Source organism: Sphaerodactylus townsendi, linkage group LG12, assembly GCF_021028975.2.
Source record: "Sphaerodactylus townsendi isolate TG3544 linkage group LG12, MPM_Stown_v2.3, whole genome shotgun sequence".
NCBI classification, from domain to species: Eukaryota; Metazoa; Chordata; class Lepidosauria; order Squamata; family Sphaerodactylidae; genus Sphaerodactylus; species Sphaerodactylus townsendi.
In genome coordinates this window covers 55407574-55428888 of record NC_059436.1, presented here as the reverse complement: position 1 = coordinate 55428888, position 21315 = coordinate 55407574, and the positions used below count along the sequence as shown (strand labels likewise).

The window sequence follows — 21315 nt, the reverse complement described above, 5'->3', positions numbered from 1 at the left end:
CACGGGGCACGAATAAAGTCACAGGTTTATCACAAAAGAGAGATAAAACTGAAATGTGCGTAAAAGGCCACCACAGCCAATTCAGGGTGACCCCTCGCAGGGTTTTCAAAACAAGAGACGTTCAGAGGTGGTTTGCCATTGCCTGCCTCTGCATCACACAACTGGAGTTCCTTGCAGGGCTCCCATACAAATACTTGCCAGGGCTGGGGCCGAGAGTGTCTGACTGGCACAAGTTGGGATTATAACCTGGGCTTCCCAGTCCCTGGCCCGCCTTAAGCACTACGCCACACTGGTTCTCTCAAAATTAAAATAGGGGTGTTTAAATGGCACCTCTGCATGTTGGCATCACCCAGAGGCATAGGGGGGAATGGCGCCCAGGGCAACACCCCACCCCACCCTGCATCCCACCCTGCACCCCACTCACCTTAGCTGGTGGGAGCCTGCTGCGGACTGCCCCTTGACCCAGCCCTGCCAGGCTGCTCTTTTAGCAGGGTGGAGCTGAGGGGATGGGTGTGGGGGCAATTCTGCACCCCCACACGACAAGCTGGTGTGCACCTAGGGACATGTGGGGCCCCTGGCATCACCCCTTCTTCTCAGCTGTATTGTTTTAATGTGAAGAATGCAGAGGTAACATGAAAAAGACTTGTGGAATGCCCCAAAGCCAGAGCAAAGCCCAGCTTTCTCCTACACACTGGCACACACCACTTGGCATTACCTGACCAGTTTGCCATGCCTTCTCCATGCTTTGGGTCCAGAGTCCACACCCTGTGTAAGCATCACACGTGGCTCAGAATCTCTTCAGTTCCCCTGCATGCGTTGCCTGATATGGATTGCAACAGCAGCACACGTGGAAAAGGAGCTGCAGAGTTCCCACCCTGCCATTGGTTTGACCTGACCTGAAACAGTCCTGGGGGGCGTGGGGGAAGGAACAGGACTCACTGGGGGAACCCACATGCTTCAAAGCTGCAGATGCTCCGGGGGTACGAAAGGAAGGGAAGAATTCTTAGATCTTAACTGAATGTGATGTTTAACGTGTGATGCCACAAGAACTGGCTGTCAGATGGCCGCTGCAATTTCCCCATGAGAGCTCAATCCTCAAGTTTCGCAAGAACCTGATTGAATCAGGACCACGGCCCCAGCATCGTTTTCCTGATCTGAAACAACCCTGGGATACTATGTGCCTATTGGGGGGGGGGGGTCTATATGTGCACCATTCAGTACATCTGGAAGTAAATCCCCAGGGGATGGTTCAGGTTTGGAAAATGGCAGGGGAAAGGGGGCAACTGAAACTCTCCCCCCCTTCCACGGTCCTGATAACAATCGATTTGGGGTGTTGTGGGGTTTCCGGGCTATATGGTCGTGTTCTAGTAGCATTTTCTCCTGATGTTTTGCCTGCATCTGTGGCTGGCATCTTCAGAGGATCTTCAGAGGTTGCTAGCCACAGAGGCAGGCAAAATGTCAGGAGAAAATGCTACTAGAACACAGCCGTACAGCCTGGAAACCCCACAACACCCCAGTGATTCCAGCCGTGAACGCCTTCAACAATACACTGAACAATCGATTTCCTGTGGCACTTGGAAACCGAGTTCCCACGGGGAACTTGCCGCTGAAGTCAGGCTGTATGAATCCCAGTGGCGGTCATGTGTCAAACATCATATTTAGCTTGGCCATTAGTTGTCTTCTTAGCAGATCTGCAGAACTTTTGGCAAGAAACAGAGATGCTTGAATGGACTGCCATGACAGCATCTCCAAATCAAGTTCCCTTCTCTAAAAAAATTCTCTCTGCTTTTGCCTTCAGCCGTCTTTCCTCTTCCCTCCCTCCCCACTTCCTTCAGCTTTTTACTAACAAAAGAGTCATGATTCATACAGCAAGTGGATGCTTAATGCTTAAAACCACCAGCCTCATTAAAGAGTGAGGAGGCTCGGTCACCCCACTGTCGCAATGTGCCCGGGTGACACGGCAGTCACGGCAGAGGAAATTCCCCGTCGGAGCCAGGTCTCGCTGCTTGCCCCTCCGGAAATGGGAGCTGCTTATTGTTGCATTAAATAAAAGATTCAGCTGTAGCAGTGCATCTGCTACCTGACCCTCCGTTATTATTTCACAGTGCAAGCACACCACGGGGTAATTTATCAATTTTGCATTCTGCATAACTGCCTGGTAAAATAATCGCCTGGGGCTTAATATCTACCTGTTCACCTTAAAGCAAGGCCCTGCGGGGTCCCCCCCATCTTTTTTAAAAAACCTCTTTCATATAAAAATATCAATGTGAACAGCTTAATTAATCAAATCAATAAATTTAGATAGCATTCAATGTTGCCAGGAAACCTAAACCTCTCCCAAAATGTCATTACAATCGTATTAGTCAAACTGTCTTCCCAAAGTACCTGATCATGTAGGTCAACTTCTTTGTATTAGTCATATATCCCACATTTATAAAAGTCACCAAGGAAGAGAATGATCCTCAGCTGCTTAATCCAGGACAACTGGGGAGCAACTCAGAATGGGGGAGATCAAATACGCATGACTGTAGTCATGAAGAGACCAACTCAGAGCACATTTGTCCATCAGTGGCTACTGGCCCTGATGACAGAATAGAACAGTGATGGCGAACCTGTGGCACGGATGCCAGAGGTGGCACTCAAAGCCCTCTTTGTGGGCACGCGCAAACAGAGTTCGTCATGTGGAGGTGGGAATGCCCCCCCTAGGCTGGCCTGGGCCGCTTGGAAACCGATTATTAGCGATGCGTAAACCTTAGTTTTTGCGGGAAGCTTAGTGTAGGCAACCCTGTTAAGTGCCAAGGTTAAACCCCACTGATTTTCCATTACCAAAGTTGAACTAAAGTGTGATCCTTTACCCGTGGAGTAGAAAGCAGTTGGTTGCTGGCAATGGGGCTTTGCCTCCCAGGGTCATGTTGTTCACCCGTTCGAAGAGTTGCATAGTTGCTTCAAAGCAAAGCCAACAACTACCATCGAAGCTTACTCCCGAGTGCTTTAGCCTCAAAGCCAAACATTTTTCTAAAACTGGAAAACCTTATCCAGGGGGCTAAATTTCCGTGTTGGCACTTTGCAATAAATAAGTGGGTTTTCGGTTGCAATTTGGGCACTCTTTCTCAAAAAGGTTCGCCATCACTGGAATAGAACCTCCATGGAAGAGGCAGTATCTCTGAATACTAACTTCTGGGCCTTCTGGGGTATCTGGTTAACTACTTGGGAAATAGATGCTGAAGACAGCATGGTATAGTGGTTTGAAGGTGTTAGCCTAGTGGTGGCGAACCTTTGGCACTCCAGATGTTATGGATTACAATTCCCATCAGTCCCTCCCAGCATGACCAATTGGCCATGCTGGGAGGGGAGGCAATCATGGCCGGAATTTGGTAGTCCATAACTTATCTGGAGTGCAAAAGTTCGCCTCCACTGCGCAAACTATCAGGAGGGGCAGGTTCAAATCTCTGCATTGCCATGGGAGCTTGCTGTATGATCTTGGGCCAGTCACATAACCTCAGAATAGCCTACAACATGGGGCTGCTGTAGTGAGGATAAAATGGATGAAAGGCAACTTGGGTCTCCACTGGGGAAATAGGTGGGATACAAAATGAAGTCAGTGTAACTTCAGCTTATGGGTTCTGTGGGGCAGAATTTGGAAGGAGTTTGCAACCACTAAATTTTAAACAAAAGGGTTTATTTTTCTTAACATATAACATCAAACATTAACATTTAACATAACACTTCAAAGTCCTGTTAAGTTTCATTTCAAGTCCTTCTATTTACAGTCTTGTAATGCCAAGTCCATTTCTTCCTGCAAGTGGTTGGCTCATGAAACTCCAGAAGCTTGGTGTACTGGATTCAAGATGATGAAGGTTCCCAAAAGAACTCTCACCATTCACTCACAAAAACACTGAAATAATAAATTCGATGTCGATTTCGAATACCTTTAATGGCATATAAATAGTTTAAGATTAACTTAACAAGATAATAACAGCCTTTACAACTTTACAACTGACGAGTTAAAATAACACCATTTAAAAATTTAGCCACCGCTTCCAACAGCTCGTAGTTGTGGCTGTTAAATAATAAATTCTAACATTTACAGTATAGCCAAATTAAGCATCTCCCTTCCCACTAGTTCCCCACAACATTGCAGTTACCTTAAACAAGGTGTTAAGAGTTTATAATAATCTATCCAGGTTGGTCCCAGCCTGGTAGCCTCGCTTCCTCCAACCTCACGAGTCCTGCAGCCTTCTGTTCCCTTCAGACGCCACCCTTTTCTGGGTCATCCCGTTCTTAACATAGCGGTTACATAAGCAAATAGGAAAAAATGAGTGGATCATTAGTCTGGACCCGACATGCTAAATGGCCTCGCAGGGTGGTTGGTGTGAGGAGGAAATAGAGGAATGGATAACGAGATAAGCTGCTTTGGGTCCCCATTGGAGAGAACGGTAGAATATAAATTAAGTAAATAAATATTGCGTGATTTCTTGTCTGATCACAGCAAACAGACTTATCCCTATTTGTACTAAACATTTGGACCTAACCCCCCCCCCCTTTGCTCCCTCCCCTTAATTTCCACTGCATGATGAGGTCCCAGCTGCTCTGCCTCCGCAGCCGTGGGGGTCTCCGGCTGGCGTGCTGCTTGCGAGCCCCTCCTTTTTCAGACTTCGTTTCTCCCCCCCCCCCATCATGTTGCAGCTGACTTGGGGTGAGCCCTCACAAGGTGTTCAAGGCAGGAGACAGGCAGAGCCGGTTTGCCATTGTCTGTCCCTGCACAGCAGAGGCATACCGGCAACAAACGGCGCCCATGGCAAATCCCCAGCCCCTGTGCCCTTCGTGCCCCCCTTCCCGCAATCATTGAGGGGCTCCCCTCGGCAGGCTCCCAGCCTGGCAGTGGCTGCAGCTGCCCATCATCTCCCCGCCTCAATCAGAGGCCAGACCTGCCTCACTTGAGGGTCTTGAACGAGGCAGGTGCTGCCTCCGATCGAGGTGGGGGGGCCGTGGGCCTGCCGCAAGTCCGTCGAGGGGTGCCCCCTGACAGGCTCCCAGCCCGGTGCCAGCTGCTGCTTCCCCCCACCCCTCGATCGGTGGCCGTGCCCCTCTCGCTTGAGGCCCCCCCAGATGGAGGTGGGGGCCGGCAGGTGGGGTGTCTTTGCCAGCAGCCGTGCCTCCTCCCCTCACCTCCGCACTCCCGCTGCCCACCGGCAACCGGCTTTGTTGACCCCAGCACTGAGGAGCAAGCGGGGAGGGGCTGACCGCAGGCTGCCCCCCAAGGCGCCCCTTCCCACAGCGCCTCACAGCAGTCTGAGGGGAGCCCTGGCATGGCCTGAGGGAGGCCAGGGAGACAGCCGGTGAGCAGGCGACACACGGATGGGCAGCTTGGACTGGGGTGGAGAGGGTGCAGCGGGGGGGGGAGGATTTTGTGGGGCTCCCACATGACTGAATGGGCTGCGCCCAAGGACATGTGACACCACATGTCCCCGTGGCCAGTACGCCTCTGCTGCACAGTGGCCTGGGGCTTCCTTAGTGGTCTCCCACCCAAACACTGGCCAGGGCTGACCCTGTGTAGCTTTTGAGACCTACTGAGCTTGGCATCGCCAGGGCCATCCAGGTCGGGAGGCCTGTTGCCAACTGGAGATCGAGTATCCTGGGAGCCAAGCAGGGGAGGGGCCACGTCCAGAGATTCTCCTCCATTGATGGCTTCAGTTCAGGGTCTGGAAATTTCTCAAGATTTCAGGATGGATCCCGGGGTGGGGGTGTGTGTGTGTTCAGGAACGGGAGAGACCTCCTCCGCTGGTTCTGGTGCCACAGAGTCCACCCTCCAAAGCAGCCATTGTCTCCATTTCAATATCAGTTGTTTTCCTGAGCGATCTCCAGGCCTTACCTGGAAGTTGGCAACCTTACTTTACTTTAAAGAAAACTAGCTTGAGACCTATAACAAAAGAATACTGATTTTCTTCAATGGCTAATTATCAGGCAAGAGACTCCTGGCCCGTTTTCCATGCTATTGTTCAGGGACCCATCAGAGCTTGGAGGCAGCCCCCTTCCAACTAAAGGGGAGGACTATCCTTGTGAAGAAAGAGCAAGAGATAGACAACGCAAGGCATAAACTAGCTGAAAGTGAAGCTCCAGGGGTTGCAGGATCTCTCTCCTTCGGAGGATATCATTGGCGGGGGGGGGGGGGGGTTGATTTGTTTCCTGTAAGAATATCCCTCTGGTTCCACCTGTGCTGTATTTATATATGCACAAAGCATATATTACAAAAGTCCCATCAATCTATGGAGTTCCAAAGGAAATCAAGCTCTGAAGGTTCTGCCTTTGGAGTTTCTCATCATGCAGAAAAGTGGAGAACATGAAACAGTTAAAATCATTCTAGAAGGTTTTTGAAAAATGTTCAGCACATTTGACATACGTTATTGCATGAAGCCAAACCTGTGTGGCAGGGTTCCCCAACCTGCCAAGTGTATTTAGGAAGTGGGTGGAAACAGGTAGGGCTTTTGTCCAGTAAGGCTTCTGAGTGATTAGTGGAGATCTGATGGACAGATCTGTGCAGATTTTTAAACAAGAAGCTGCTGCAGATTTTGGTGGCACCGGCCGGCACAGCAGAAGCGTCTCCGCTGTTGTTTTGCAGCTGGCTCCACCTCCTGCACCAGCCATTTTGCGGCAGTCGTTTTCTTGCTGCTGATGCAGAATTCCAACTGTGCCCACAGGCTCAAAAGGGCTGGGGCCCCTGCAGTGCACCCTGACCGGACCACCCAGGCTAGCTCGATGGCATTAGATCTCAGAAGCTAATCAGGGTCAGCCCTGATTAGTATTTGGATGGGAGACCACTCAGAAAGACCAGGCTGTTGCCCAGGGGTAGTCAGTGGCAAATGGTCTCTGTTCGTTTCTTGACTTGAAAAACTTGAGAAGTCACCATAAGTTGGTTGCAACTTGACAGCACTTTTCACTACCACTGATATTGTACAATGGATCAATAACTTGTTATCCCCCTACTGCAGACGGAAAATCAAAGCTGAATTATAGTGCCTGTCAGGACTGCAACTCCCAGCAATCACCAGCTCCCGCCTTCTTGCATTAGAGTGGGAAACCAAGCTGGGGAGCTACGTCAGACCAAAACTATGTAACTCCGTCAGAACCAATGAGAGACCAGGAACTTGGGGGGGTGGGGGGAGCTGATTGGTTACTGTCTGGTTTTGTAAATAGAATAAATATTGGGACTGAGGTCAAGAATCCTCAGTTCCAGCACCTTGTAGCTAGGGTGACAAACCAATAAAGTTCTTCTTTTTACGTTGACTTGGTCTGAGTGGTGTTCAGCCTAACAGTGCCTTGACACAGGTCTCTAGCTAGGTCGTGGTTGAGTTGGAATTTGAACTGGAGGCTTTCCATCCTTCAAGCAACAACAGTATACCATCTCTTTGGGAGGTGATCAATTGGAAAAGGGAGGGCTATGCATGAAGGCACTTGCCATTCCTCTCCTCTTTGTGCCTGATTGGTCATGCATAATTGAAATGAGGGACATCGGTTAGATTGCATTGCCTGTTGTTTGTACCTGCACTGTCTATGGCATCTATTGAGAAGCGATAATGATTGCAAGATTCATGGGGAGACACTAAATGCATGCAGAAACACTAAATAGTAAGTCTCAACTCAAAAATCTGTATTTTCTTAATACAGTGGCAGATGAGTGATAAGGGAAGGGCTGCTGCCAGAAAACTGTCTCATTGGACAGCAAAGCAAAATAATTATGAAAATTGACATATCTGAATTCATTTGGCCACATTTGAACAGCTCAAACAATCATCCCCTTGCAGCTATTGAATAGGGCATCAGCCAAGCTGGGGGAAGGGATGTGTGGACGGGGGCGGGGGTGTGTGTGTCCAAGTATAAATATTTATGGTTAGGGTATAATGCATTATTTCTATAAAGTCCATTCTAATTAGCACAAATAGCTCTCCTTCATAACCCCCCCCCCCCGCCCCCACTTGCTGGCATGGTCTATGCTTGAGTATCTCGTGTGGGAATGTTTCTCCTCACAGGGATATGAATCCGTTACCACTCCTTTGAAGTGATGCTTACAAACCAGCGATCACACCAAAAGACACTTTCAAATGTAATAACAATACTTAGCATTTATAGAGTGCCTTTCAAGTGTTCACGTGCATAATCTCAGTAGCCTTTGTGGCAGCTCCTATGGAGAATTGTATTGCTTGACTTCCCTGCAGTCACCTAGAGGGGCCATGGGGTCGGTTACGATTTGAAAGGAAGCTATCCCGCCTCTTGGTCTTAGCTATACCGAGTGTTATTCACTGCATCTAGGTATCTTCCCATAGGTTCAAAAAGGCCTACGACATGCAGAATTAAACCTTTTGGTCTCTTGGTGAATTTAAAGGCAGCTTATTGCAATTCTGCAGTTCCATGATTTTGAAATGGTACGTTCGCATCACCCCTTTTGCCCCAATGGCCGGGTTGTCTAAAATAAGGCTCGCGCCTGATTATTCAGAGATTCTAATACAAATTAAATCATGCACAGAACATTCCAGAGGCCAAGAAAATGTCAAAATGGTTCATTAACAACTAGCACAAGCTATTGTCCTACGGAAGGCCCAGCGCAGGGAGTTCATCTGGAAGATTTGGGTGTGATCCAAGAGGCCACAATCGTCTTCTTCAGCAGGCAGGAGTTCTTCCCACAAAGGCCCAAAGGGAAATCCTTCTTCTGGCTTCTTTGCCCTGGGAGCAGTTCCCCTTTTCTGCCAGGCAAAGAACCGGGGCAGCCCTGGACTAGGGGCAGCGCCCAGGACAGCCCTCTGGGAGAAGGTTAGGTTTAGCTCACAGTCATTTCTGCTCCTGGTCTCAAGTGGATCAGCTGCAGAGGAAGAAAACTGCTAACTCTTCCCGGTTATCAATCACTTCAACTCTGCCTCTTCTGATGTTTCAATATCCAGCTGTAGGGTTGGCTCCTTCCTAACAGAGTCCTTTGCCAAAGGTCATGAAATTCCATACTGCTGTTATCTTCATTATTTCCCCTTCAGTTAGTACAGTCATAATACCTCTCCAAGACATGGTGGCTCTTCCAATGCATTCTCCATTCGCCTTTGTTTAGCATGCAAACTAGTGACAGCTGGGAGCAGAGCTATAGCTAAATATCTGCTGTCTGCAATTTGAAGCTCTGTTCTCATGCACCACAGTCCAGACCAAAATGGGGGTCCTAAACATGCAACTGTTAAGTGGGGAAGGGGGGGAACTACTGGAAACTCCATTCGTGGAATTATCAGCATTACGTACACATACAGGTCCACTACTTCTTCTACACTAATCTTCTGTTATAATTTCGATGCTTTCATTTTCATTTATATATTATTGTGTAATATTCCAATGAAATTAAAGATTTTATGTATTTAACTTTGCAAGTTTTGTAATAACAACATGTTCAAATATTAATATCAAGATGTTCCACTTATGAAAAGTTCCGTAAGGAAATCTTCAGTCCAGTCCTGACAGGCCTGGTTTAAATAACAAAGATACACTGGACTTCATACTAGTGGGCAGGGATCAGAAAATCACAGGGGAAATGGCTCGCTTTTGCTCATTAATCTGTGGCCGAATTCCCACTGAAAATTCAATCTAGATACAACCAAGTTTCAAAAGAATCGGCACCTTTTCATCCAGGTTCCAACATCCTTACTGCAGCTTGTTTCTAGTGAAGACATCTAGGCCTGCCCATTGGGGGGTACTTGCTGTCAGGGGTGCAATTGTTAAGCTAGCAGCACCAAAATTTCCAAGTATCTTTAGGAGACCCTCCTGATGTTACCACCCATGTTTGGTGAAGTTTGGTTCATGGGGGCCAAAGTTATGGACCCTAAAACGTGTAGCCCCCATCTCCAATTGGAAACAATGGGGGATGGGGGTACCTCTTTTGGGAGTCCACAGCTTTGGACCCCCTGGACCAAACTTCACAAAGCCTGGGTGGCACCAGTAAGAGACTCTTCTGATGATACCACCCAGGTTTGGTGAAGTTTGGTTCATGGGGGCCAAAGTTATGGGCCCTCAAATGGAAAAAGGGCAATGAATGAATGAATAAATAAATGAATATATTTCAAAATGGCATCTCCTGCATTACATGCCAACCTAACCTTCACATGTTTAAAGACTTGGTGATAGGAAGCAACTTGTGTGCATGAGAATTACTTATGGAAAAGTATTATTTTGGTATATTAAACATGCCGGTGTTTTTTCCCCCTCCTTTCTTTCTGTTTCTAGAGAATGAGCTGTGGTTATATCCTATGCACAGTCCTGCTGTCTGTGGCCGTTCTCTTAGCTGTGACTGTCACTGGCGCGATTCTCTTCATGAACCAATACCACACACCCGTCACAGAATCCCCACCCGTCATCAGCACCAATCCGGACGAGGCCAATGCCTTGGTGACCATCGAGAAAGCCGACAGCTCCCGCATCAACATATTCATTGACCCCAATTGCCCAGATCAAGTCAACGACTTAGCCCGTCTGGAAGGCCTCCAATCTTCACTCCTGAGGACTGTGACCGACCACGATGCTGAAACAAAGTCGTCGAAGGGGCAGGAGCGGGCCTTGTTGGTCGGCTTGACGGACGAAGTTTCCAAGTTACTTACCCACGCCACTCAGTTACGAGTGGACTGCGACAGCCTGAAGAAGGGGCACAGTGCCATGGGGCAGGAGCTGAACGCCCTGCAGAGTGAGCAAGGCCGCCTCATACAGGTGAGGAAAGAGCAAGAATGCCAGGGGCGTGTTGGAGAAAGGCACAGATTTCCCCTCCAACTCTGTGGTAGTTTTCTAATAGAAGAGGATAAGCAGCTGGAAGTTCATCTGTAGAGTTTCTCACTCTGGGTTGGGAAATTCCTTGAGATATGGAGATGGAATCTGGAGAGGGCCAGAATCGGGGAGAGGAGGGACCTCAGCAGTGACGTACTGCTAATGGGGACATGGGGTATCCCATGTCCTCCGGGTGCATGCTCCCAACCCCTCCCCCGGCCTCCCTGCAGGACAGCTCCTGCTGTCCCCAAGGCCTGGGGAGGGCAGGAGCCGGCCTGCAGGGAGAGCGGAGATCAGCGGTGGGTGACCCAGGAGCCGGCCTGCTACTGTAGCGCCCATCCAAGCCCTGCCCCTCCCAAGCGCCACCCTTCCCCAGCCTCCCTGCTGGCTACCTGGCTTCCATAAGTGGGACGTGGGAAGCTGGGCAGGGGGGCACAGGAAGGCAGGGGGGCACAGGGAGGCAGTGATGCCCCAGGGCACAATTTAGCCCTGGTGCAGCATTGGTCCACAGCAGGATATAATGCCACACTGGCAACCCTCCAAACAGCCATTTTATCCGGGGGGGGGGGTGTTGATCTCTTTAGATCTGTTATCATTCTGGGAGGTCTCCTGGCTCTACCGGGAGGTTGGCAACCCTGTTTACCACTACTATGGTCCCTGATCTCTGTGCCTCGATTGCAGAAGAGGATCACTGGACAGAGACAAAGGTCCTGTTGCTTTGGCCCTCTTGTACAAAGTTAGGGTCTGAAAAGTAGCTTTGGTGATCACTGCTAAACAAAGTCATGTGGCGTATATTTTCAGTCTTCACATTTTGTTATTTGGCAATTTAATTTAAGCCATCTCCATCCCCACCCATTTTTAATTCAATATAGACATTGTTGAGTTCTTCTGCAATTCCCGCTAGCAACATAATTCTGCTGTTGTCATTTAAGAAAGGGAGATTTTGGAGCATTTATTATTTCCTCCTGGATACAATTTGTGCCACCAGCTGCTCTGTGATTCTGGTTTATAAAATGCTTATAAAATATCAACATCAATTAATGAATTTGTGGCGGGAAGCTGTTACCGCTGCTGCTCGGGTAACATTAAGTGATTTCAGCTCAGGCAACGTAGTGAGGCGCAGGAAGCCGGTGTTCTTCAAAAGCAAAGTATTTTATTCGGAAGTGGTTGCTACAGCTCGGGCAGGGGAATCGCGCTTTCGTAGCCAAGCACTAGAACTTTTATACACACACATCAAAAGGGGCAAGGGGGCAGGTCCCTTACCTTGCAACAATAAGGAAACATCAACACATAAAAGAAAAGGTACCATTACAACTTTGTGAATGGGATCATGAGAACTCACTGTCAGACGTCTTCCCACGAGACTTTACGATAGTGCTGAAATGGAGAGCGGAGAGAGTCCATTCATGAAACTGGGTGAGGCTGTTTAACGCACCCAGGAATCTGGTTATCAGATGGGCTGCTTCCTTGAGTTATGTCCTGAGGCTCCTGCGCCTCAGTCCCGCAACAAAAGAAAGTTCAAATGGTCCAATGGCGATCTTGGCACGTCCTTCAACGGCTGGGATATCTGGGGTGCCGTCATCAGATTCAGTTTGTAAATCCAAAGGGGTCTTTGTTTTCGCTAAAGAGATCTACCGGGTGTTGGTCCAAACTGAATTCCAAGGCTAGCTTCCTTGGCCCTTAATATCAGCTTCTACAAGCTATTGCTTTTACCCATAGATACAGATATCTAAAATAACATTTCTAAACTTAAACATTAGAGGAAATCTTAAAGAACCTCCAATACAGTATAACCACGTATACATATAAGCAAGAGTATCCTAAATTAACAGTAACATCAACTAAAGTATAATTCTAAACATTGGGCAAATAATAAATCCAACACTGAGGGGACTTACATTAAACCTTAAAAGGGATTTAAAAACAAGAAGGAAACCATATAAAACATTGCCACAATCACATACATATATCCTTTCCAAGCCTTATGGAGGCTTCTGGACCACACTGGTCTCTTTGCTCTGATCCTTAGCCAGTGTAGTTCAGCGATTGGCTCAGGAAAATATTTTTCCTATTTTCCTGGTGGTAACAAAGCCATGTTGGTCTGCAGTAGAAGAGCAAGATTAGAGTCCAGTCACACCTTAAAATCCAACAGTTTCCCAGGAAATAAGCTTTTGAGAGTTAAAAGGAAGCTTTCACTGTCCAGCGCTTATACTCTGAAAATCATGTTGGTCTTTAAGCAAGAGCGAGATGGTCCCTCAAAAATAAATTACCCCGTTGATTTATAATTGTATAATGAATGGTGAAATCCACACTAATGAAAATAAATCTCACTGGTGCCTTGTTGGTTTCTCCATTTTTCCATTAGCAATGTGAAGCTTTGCAGTGGCAGCATGTTGTGCTGGTCACAGGAATGAATGATTGAAAGAAGGTAGCCTGGAAGGCCTTCCCATTTGCAGCAAAGCATCAGCAATGGGAAAGTCAAACGACGTACCCTCTCTCTCTGTGTGCTTCTAAAATGGCTGTCCAAGCTCCTTAAAAATTGTTAGGTTAGGTAAAATATTTGCAAAATTGAATGATGTTTGGATGCAAAACACCAAGGTCTCAGGCAGGGTAAAACTAATGAAAACAAATGCAAAAAAAAAACACACATGAAAAAAACAACAGACATGAACTAAAACAACTGGAGAACAGAATTATTAGGGTCTTGAAAATAAAAGGGGATCTAACATTGATGTCAAAAAAGCCACTGAGTATCTGGACCTTCCTTATTGGTTTAGGCTTTTTTCACACCAGTCTCTTAGAACACTTTCAGAATGTTTTTGATCCCTCCGTTTCTGATGTTTGTCCACATTCACTAAGGAGGTCTGTCTCCCTGGGGAAAATGGCTGCTTTGGAGGGCGGGCTCTGGGGCATTATGACTGGCTAGAATCCTTCCTGTTCCCAACCCTGCCCTCCCCAGACTCTATCCCCCAAATCTCCAGGAATTTCCCATCCCAGAGTTGGCAGCCCTTTGGGGTCCAAGAAACCATGCCCCATTCAGATGCAATACTGCGAATGCAACGGGGCAGAGAAAGTCTCAGCCTCTTAACAGGGACATCACAGAGGGGTGAGGATTGCAGCCCCTTTGATTCTGCAATGCTGTGGACTCCCAGCCCTCCTTTCTTGGGTGTTTATTAAATTGGGGCACCTCATGTAGCAAAGGAGAACTGCGCCTTCGGGTTTGCAAAAACCAACAGCCGTTTTAACTTCTATCCCCTTGCAAGAGAGCTGCAAGAAAACGTGGGAGGGTCAAACTGTGGAAAGGGAAGGGAAGGAAAAAAGTAGATTCACGTTTTCCACATGACCTTGAGAACTAATTTGCCAGAAAGGTAGCTAAACACTGGTGAGCCCTCAGGACATTGGCTTACCTTAGTGAACCTCTTCTCATTTTGACTGAAGCCACACAAGGAGGAATTGCAAATTCGGTACTGATGCCTGGGGCAAGGTTAGAGGAAAAGAGAAGAACCATTAATTCCTCACAGCGCAACTAGAACATGCAAACCCCTGAAACAGAATGGATGGTTGATTCTCTGCTCAGTGGTGAGGTGAGGCTTGATTGCATGAGGCTCAACCCCAGAACCTGCTTTCAAATCTAGGAAGCTCTTAGATTTGCTACCAGGTTCTGAGATTGAGCTCTCGTGAACTCTCGCCTGGTTAAGCTTTGGTTGCCGTTCATTCAAGAAGGCCACAAAATCCCCCTTCAGCCTTTTGTACTCTTGCTGTCTGCAGCGTGGTGTGTTCTTCGCAGTGGCGTTTCCCTGCAGTTTTCTCTTCCAAAGGGAAGTTTCCTGCTACAAAGCATCCCTAGACAAGACGAGCCAATCCGCCATTTTGCCCACCTACCGCTTCCTTCCTTGCTTCCTCGCCACCCCATTTGGCATCTTTGGGTGTGTATATTTCCTGTCTTTGATCTGGTGCTATTTTGCTAGATTAAAGATAGCTAGATAGATCTTCACTGCTCATATTGTAACGGTGGAACTGGTGGAGCCCACTTGCCCCTTCCTTGTTTCAGCTGCCGGCCACTTTTGTTTGTTTGCTGACACCCCCCGCCCCCCCGACTTTTGCTGGCATGGTCTTTTGTTCCATTGATAGCCTTGAAAAAAAGAATCCCTTTTGATCCATTTCAACCATTGGAACTGGGGTGGGGAAAGGTAGGGAGGAGCAAGAAAAACCAAAGAGAGAGTCATGCACACCGTCTGCTTCCTTTTCCCTTTTGGAAACTGTGGGGACTCCCTCATCTGTGATGTGGTGAGTTTGGGAGGGGGAAAGTTTGTGCACAATCCAGAATCTGACCCCAAAGTAATGTACACTCACTGCAGAGCAGACCACAAGTCCACCAATGGCCCTCATCTCTAGGGCTGCCAATTGCAGTCTGGGAAATTCTTGGAGATTTGGGAAGAGTGGGGTTTGGAGAAGGGGGAACCATAGTGGGGTATAATGCCCTTGGCCCTTTCCGCACGGGCCATTAACAGCGCCCTGGGGACGGCAAAAACGCCATCTCCAGGGAGCTGTTCGCGCCGCCCTCGCACCTCCCAAGCGGTGCGAAGCTGCCCGAGCAAGGTTTACGTAAAACGGCGGCTTCGAGCCGCTGCTGTGCGAACAGCAGCGGCTCGAAGGCGCCCTCCCTCCCCCTTTTTAACTGTCGACCTACCGTCACTGCGGCCGTCCAGTGCGTCGCCGAGGCCTGGGGACACACACCCCTGCCCTGCAACGCCGGAGCGGTCGCGCAGGGCGGGGGGGGGCGTGTTCCCAGGCCTCGACGAGACGCCAGACGGCCGCAGCAACAGTAGGTCAACCGGGCGATGGCGCTCCACGGTGCCGTCTTCCCGGTTGTTTCTGGGACAGTTTGTGCGAACGGTCCCAGGGGGGTTGGGTCGGCATCGTGTACGCCGACCCAACCCCAATTGTGGCCATGCGGAAACGGCCCTAGAGTCCACCCTCCAAAGCAGGCCACTCTTTCCAAAGGAACTGATCTCTGCCGTCTGGACAACAGGAGATCTCTTGGAAGTTGGCTGCCTATTTTATCTCTCAAGCTGAGAAGAGCTGGCTCTGAGCAGTGCCTGATGGGACAGACCTGCAGGACCATCCCTCGACAGGCACTTCGGCCACTTAATGAAAACTTGCTCGTGGCTCTTTGCCCTAAGGAAGCCTTCAGCCCCGGCCCCCGTCTGGTGGAACGCTCTGCCCAAGGAGACCAGGGCCCTGCGGGATTCCATGCAGCTCTGCAGGGCCTGTTAAGACAGAGGGGATCCATCAGGCATTCAGCTGAGGCAGCAGTGGTTACCTTCTCTGGTTTCCCCCCTTTCTGACCCCACCCCCAACCACCCACTGTTATGAGACACAGGATTGCTTTGTCTGCCCTTTCTTTTAAGACTTACTGGGGCTCAGTGAAGTGTTAGTTTCTTCATCTTGTTTTAGTAGGTGCATGTAAAGTTGTTGGTTTTTTTAATTAACCCATAGTAGATATTTAAAGCTGTTGCATGTATCATGTATATTATGCTGGAAACTGTCCTGAGCCCAAGAGGGGAGGGGTGGTATAGAAATCTAAATAAATAAATAAACAACCTGGGAAAATTCTGCCTGCTACTGTGGGTGGGACTCAGGGTGCCAATTCTTTGAAGACGCAAATCTGACAAGCAGTAAGGCCTAGTGTCCCTGCTCAGAGGCAAAGCACGGCCTAGAGGAGGGGAGCTATACAACTATGTTCATCTCAGGTGCACAGTCACCCCATGTTCTTACAACTCTCACCAAAACATCGTTGAATTATTTTGTGGAACATGTTCTAAATGTGTAATGCCGGACAATAGCCTGTGGGCTGCCAACCAACGCCTCCTGCCATTTTCTCCTGCCTTGGGCTACCAGAGGTCCCAGCAATGTTTTCCTTTTCTGGCCAGGCTTAGAGACTTCCATTTTCTTTTTCACTCTGTCCAGCCACGGTCGTTGAATATGAAATAGCTGTTTCTTTGGTGCCATTGCAAACTTCACTAAGAATTTGCTAGGGATTGTTCCTTCTAAACGATTTCTTATCCTTCCTTCCTGACTCCCTTCTGAACTTTCTCTGAAGTACAGAACCATTTCCTTATTTACATCACTATGTTCTCTTTCTTTCATCTCTCCCTCTCTAACCCTATTTATCTCAGCCAGGTAGATGTACATTTCTAGGAACGTTTTGATGCATCTGAGGGCATTAATCTTTTGTTGGTTTTAACACACTTTTTTCCCCTTATGGAGCTCACAGCGGCTTACAATATTAATTAAATTAGAATTCTTCCCTCTGACAATGGGAGTTGGTGATTTGTTTCAAACATCTCTTGGGCATCAGAGAAAGTAGCATCGGGGCCGTGTGTGTGTGTGTGTGTGTGTGTGTGTGTGTGTGTGTGTGTGTGTGCGTCCGTCCGTCCGTCCGTCCGTCCGTCCGTCCGTCCGTCCGTCCGTCCTCCACATGAGTGGTAGAGTCTTATCTGGTGAGCCAGATTTGTTTCCCTGCTCCTACACATGAAACCTGCTGGGTGACCTTGGGTCAGTCAAGGTTCTCTCAGAACTCTCTCAGCCCCACCTACCTCACAAGGTGTATTGGGGGGGTAGGCAATTTTAAGCTGCTTTGAGACTCCTTATGGGGTATAAAAGCCAACTCTTCTTCACTTCTTCACTTGGGCTACTTTACTTGGGCGAGTCCCACCAAGGGAACTTCTGGTCAAGGACCAGATAAAACTTATTTAAAAGAAAAGACCACCAACCCAGCAACTGATTCACATGTGGCAACACAGCCTTTATGTCCTTTTCTGTTCTTGTGATATTGGAAAAAAGGACATGGAGGTTGTGTTGCTGTGTGTGAATCAGTTGCTGGGTTGGTGGCCTTTTCTTTCAACCAAGTTCTAACGAGGCCTTTGTAAGACTTACTAGCTTGATACAATCACATGGGCTGTGGTCTCAGCTTCCTAATTATTCATGAAATTGCCCATTTTGGAAGTCCAATAAATTGGCATAGTGGTAAGCTACAGGAAGAGGAACCAAAGGCACTGTGTGGTCAATGTATAGCATATGTTGTAAACGTAGTAAGACTTGTCAGAAAATGTTAGTACATATAGGTTGTCAGTGTGTTGGGGGTGCTTAATGTCTAGGCCTTACCATCCCTTGATGGGGCCCTCTGAGTTTTTGACTCTTTCATTTCTTTTCTTGTTCTCTCTGTGCTGGCAACTGTAGACAACAGGGGCATCACTGACCTTCCCTGTGGAGGGGAGTTGGACAGATGGCTCTCTATTGTTCCATAGACCTTGGAAATGGACTTTCGCTTTCTGCCACTTTTCCCGCTTTTAACATGAGGTAGCAAGGAGCAGGGCGGGGAGGGGGGAGTAGACAATAGATTGAATAAAGCTAAGGGGATTTGGGGGAGCGGGTTAGAGCTGGCTTTGCAAAAGCCAGGTGCTCGATGTTCATTTCAGTAAAGGCTGGTAATTGATGAAATCCAGAGTCTGCCATTGAGTGGTATCGTAGACCTTAGGAAAAGTTTGGGTAAAAAAGCTGACCTAATCTCCTCTGTAAAAACTATCAGCAGAGTTTAAAGCAGAGCTACTCTGGTAAGATGAGAAGGTCTAGTAGTCTTCTTGCACTCACTGCAGCCTCCTGCCACTCTTGGAAAAGAATACTCTCCACGCAATATGTTCTTTCCATAGGAAGGTTTTACTTTAGCAGTTGCAAGGTTACACAAGTCTATGCTATACAAGACTATAAAACTATACAGAACTCTTCAGCAAGAACAAAGTTGAACACACACTCTCTGAACTTAGACTCAGAACTTAGCATATACAATGCTTTGCTTTTTATACATTCAACAAGGATACGTTTTCCCTGCCCCGGCAACAGCCTCTCATTGGTCTAGAGAGTCACAGTTGAACTCACCAATCATGTTAAAGGTCAACTGTTGCTACTTCGTCCTAGACTTACTGTCTCTGGCCTTGCTGTTGGCAAACTTCTGCTGATTAGAAGATGAACCTTTTGTGAACCTTTCTTTTTTTATATCATGACAAAAACATCAGCCAAACACCTTGTTTTGTTCAAACCCTTCCAACAAGGAAAGGAAAACATACACCTGAGAAGCAATTTTGTCCCCACAAGATGCTGTCCATTTTTTGTAAATACCAGAAACTGATTAAGTTGCTTGAGGATGTGTCGTCTGAAAAACAACTCCTGGGGACAAAGCAGATGGAGAGGTGCAGACCTTGCAGAGGTTTGGATCCTATTTTATACTGCCGATACATATAACTATTTGTGTTTGGATATTTGGATGATCTAAATACAGCTCTTCAAAAAAGTAATATGCAGTTCCTTTCACTTTTGCCAAGGAGAGCATAAAGCAACTTTAGAACAACTTTGAAAACTCCAGTCAAAGACCCTCCTGACAGCCAAATACTTTGATGTGGTGAATCCTAAGTTTCCTAAGCACAAAAAGCCTCCAAAATCCCTTGGGGCTGGGTGTGCTCACCAGTTTGAGTTTCCTAAAGAATCTGATAGGAAAATCTTTTGTGAAGTCATCAGTAATATCAACAGCAGTTCACATACTTGCCTTTCCTCAGATGTGTTGTCAACAAATGAGAAAAACTGGAAAATTCCATACAGGAGCACTTGCATTGCAGGCTTTTACCCAATTCACTTGGATACCTCTCATCATATGCGAGGGAGAAGAAAGTTAAACTTCCCGCTCTCCAGGATATGGTTGGTCTTCCGAGAGGAAAACAAGGAAACCGTCTGCAGCAGCTGTTACCAGAATTTCCAAAGCTGATTATGTAAGAGGATATTGTGGACCATCAAAAAGGCAAACCAGTGGATTCCAGATCAAATCAAGGCTGAACTCCCCCTAGAACAGTGGTGGCGAACCTTTGGCACTCCAGATGTTATGGACTACAATTCCCATCAGCCCCTGCCAGCATGGCCAATTGGCCATGCTGGCAGGGGCTGATGGGAATTGTAGTCCATAACTTCTGGAGTGCCAAAGGTTCACCACCACGGCCCTAGAAGCTGAAATGAGTAAACTGAGGCTGTCATACTTTGGTCACACCGTGAGAAGACAAGAGTCACTGGGAAAGGCAATAATGCCAGGAAAGGTTGAAGGCAGCAGGTAAAGAGGAAGTCTCAACATGGGATGGAAGCCACGGCCCTCAGTTTGCGAGGCTTGAACAAGGCTGTTAACAATATGCCGAGGTCGTGGACTCATAGAGTTGCCAGGCTCAGAAGAGACTTGATAGCACTTGAAACAAACACGTATCTACTTCATCCTGGACATCCCAAAGGTCGTTCTGATTTGCCTTTGTGGGATAAATCCTTTTCTATGGTTGAGCACGAAGCAAAGTAGGCTCCGTTACATGTCTGTGGACACAAACAAATCTCTTGGGAGATGGATCTAATAGTAAAGCTAATGGATTTAGCAAGATGGCACCGTTTAAAAGAAATACATTATGGTGAATAATCCTAGCAATAGATGCATACAGTGTATTTGATTCTGATTAACATTTTAGTCACTGTGGTAATACATTTATTGCGAATTCATGTGATAAAGATCTGTTTTGTACAGGGTTGCCAAGTGTAGAGATTTGGGGGGCATTGCCAGTGGAGGGGGGGATTGGGGGTCTTCACCTGAAATCTGTGAGTGTCCTGCTAAAATTGCCTTTTGTCTAGGAGGCCTCTGCCATCTGGAGATCAGCTGTCATTTTGGGAAGTCCCCAGGGTTTACCTGTAGACCTTTGCATAACTTGTTTTTGAGCTGTCTTTTTGGACTTGGGCTTTGGCACTTTTAGGCTCCCAGGTTTGGCCTCACCCCTTCCCTGGGTTTACGTCTGAGTCTTTCCCCCACCCTGGGAAATGGAGAAGTCCGTGTCCCTGCCCTGCAGCCCCCTTATTCTGCTGTTCTTCTTTGTGTCCTTTTGGACTGCCCAGTCCTTGTGTGGGACTGCCGGTATTTTCACTGGCCCAACCACTGCAACCGTTCAGTCAGGTCAGCAGTGCCAGACATCTGTACAGCCAGGGGACACAGATTCTACCCAAGCTCCACCCAATCAGATATTTGCCCTTCTCCTACCCACAGCCTGCCAGATCCTCTTTGGCTCCAGGGTGCCAGGCTGTGCTTGGCAGTTGGCAGGAGTTTGGGGGTGGAGACATGACGGGCACCACAGGCATTGTGTGTGCTGTGATGTCACTGCTAGAGAAGAACAGAAATTACATCACGTTGCTCTAGGACAGTGATGGCGAACCTTTTCGAGACCGAGTGCCCAAATTGCAACCCAAAACCCACTTATTTATCGCAAAGTGCCAACACGGCCATTTAACCTGAATGCTGAGGTTTTAGTTTAGAAAAAACGGTTGGCTCCGAGGCGTGCGTTACTCAGGAGTAAGCTTGGTGGTAGTCGGTGGCTTTGCTTTGAAGCAACCGTGCAACTCTTCCAACGGGTGAATCGCGACCCTAGGAGGGTTTACTCAGAAGCAAGCCCCATTGCCAGCAACCAA

General features: G+C 47.9%; 1 protein-coding gene across 1 annotated transcript in view; it reads left to right on the top strand.

Annotated features, from left to right (window-relative positions):
- FIBCD1 (fibrinogen C domain containing 1) overlaps positions 1-21315 on the top strand; it is a 127718-nt gene that overhangs the window by 56901 nt on the left and 49502 nt on the right. The window contains exon 2 of the mRNA XM_048512970.1: positions 10249-10725. Coding sequence (XP_048368927.1) covers positions 10249-10725 — 477 coding nt within the window. The remainder of the gene's footprint in view (positions 1-10248; positions 10726-21315) is intronic.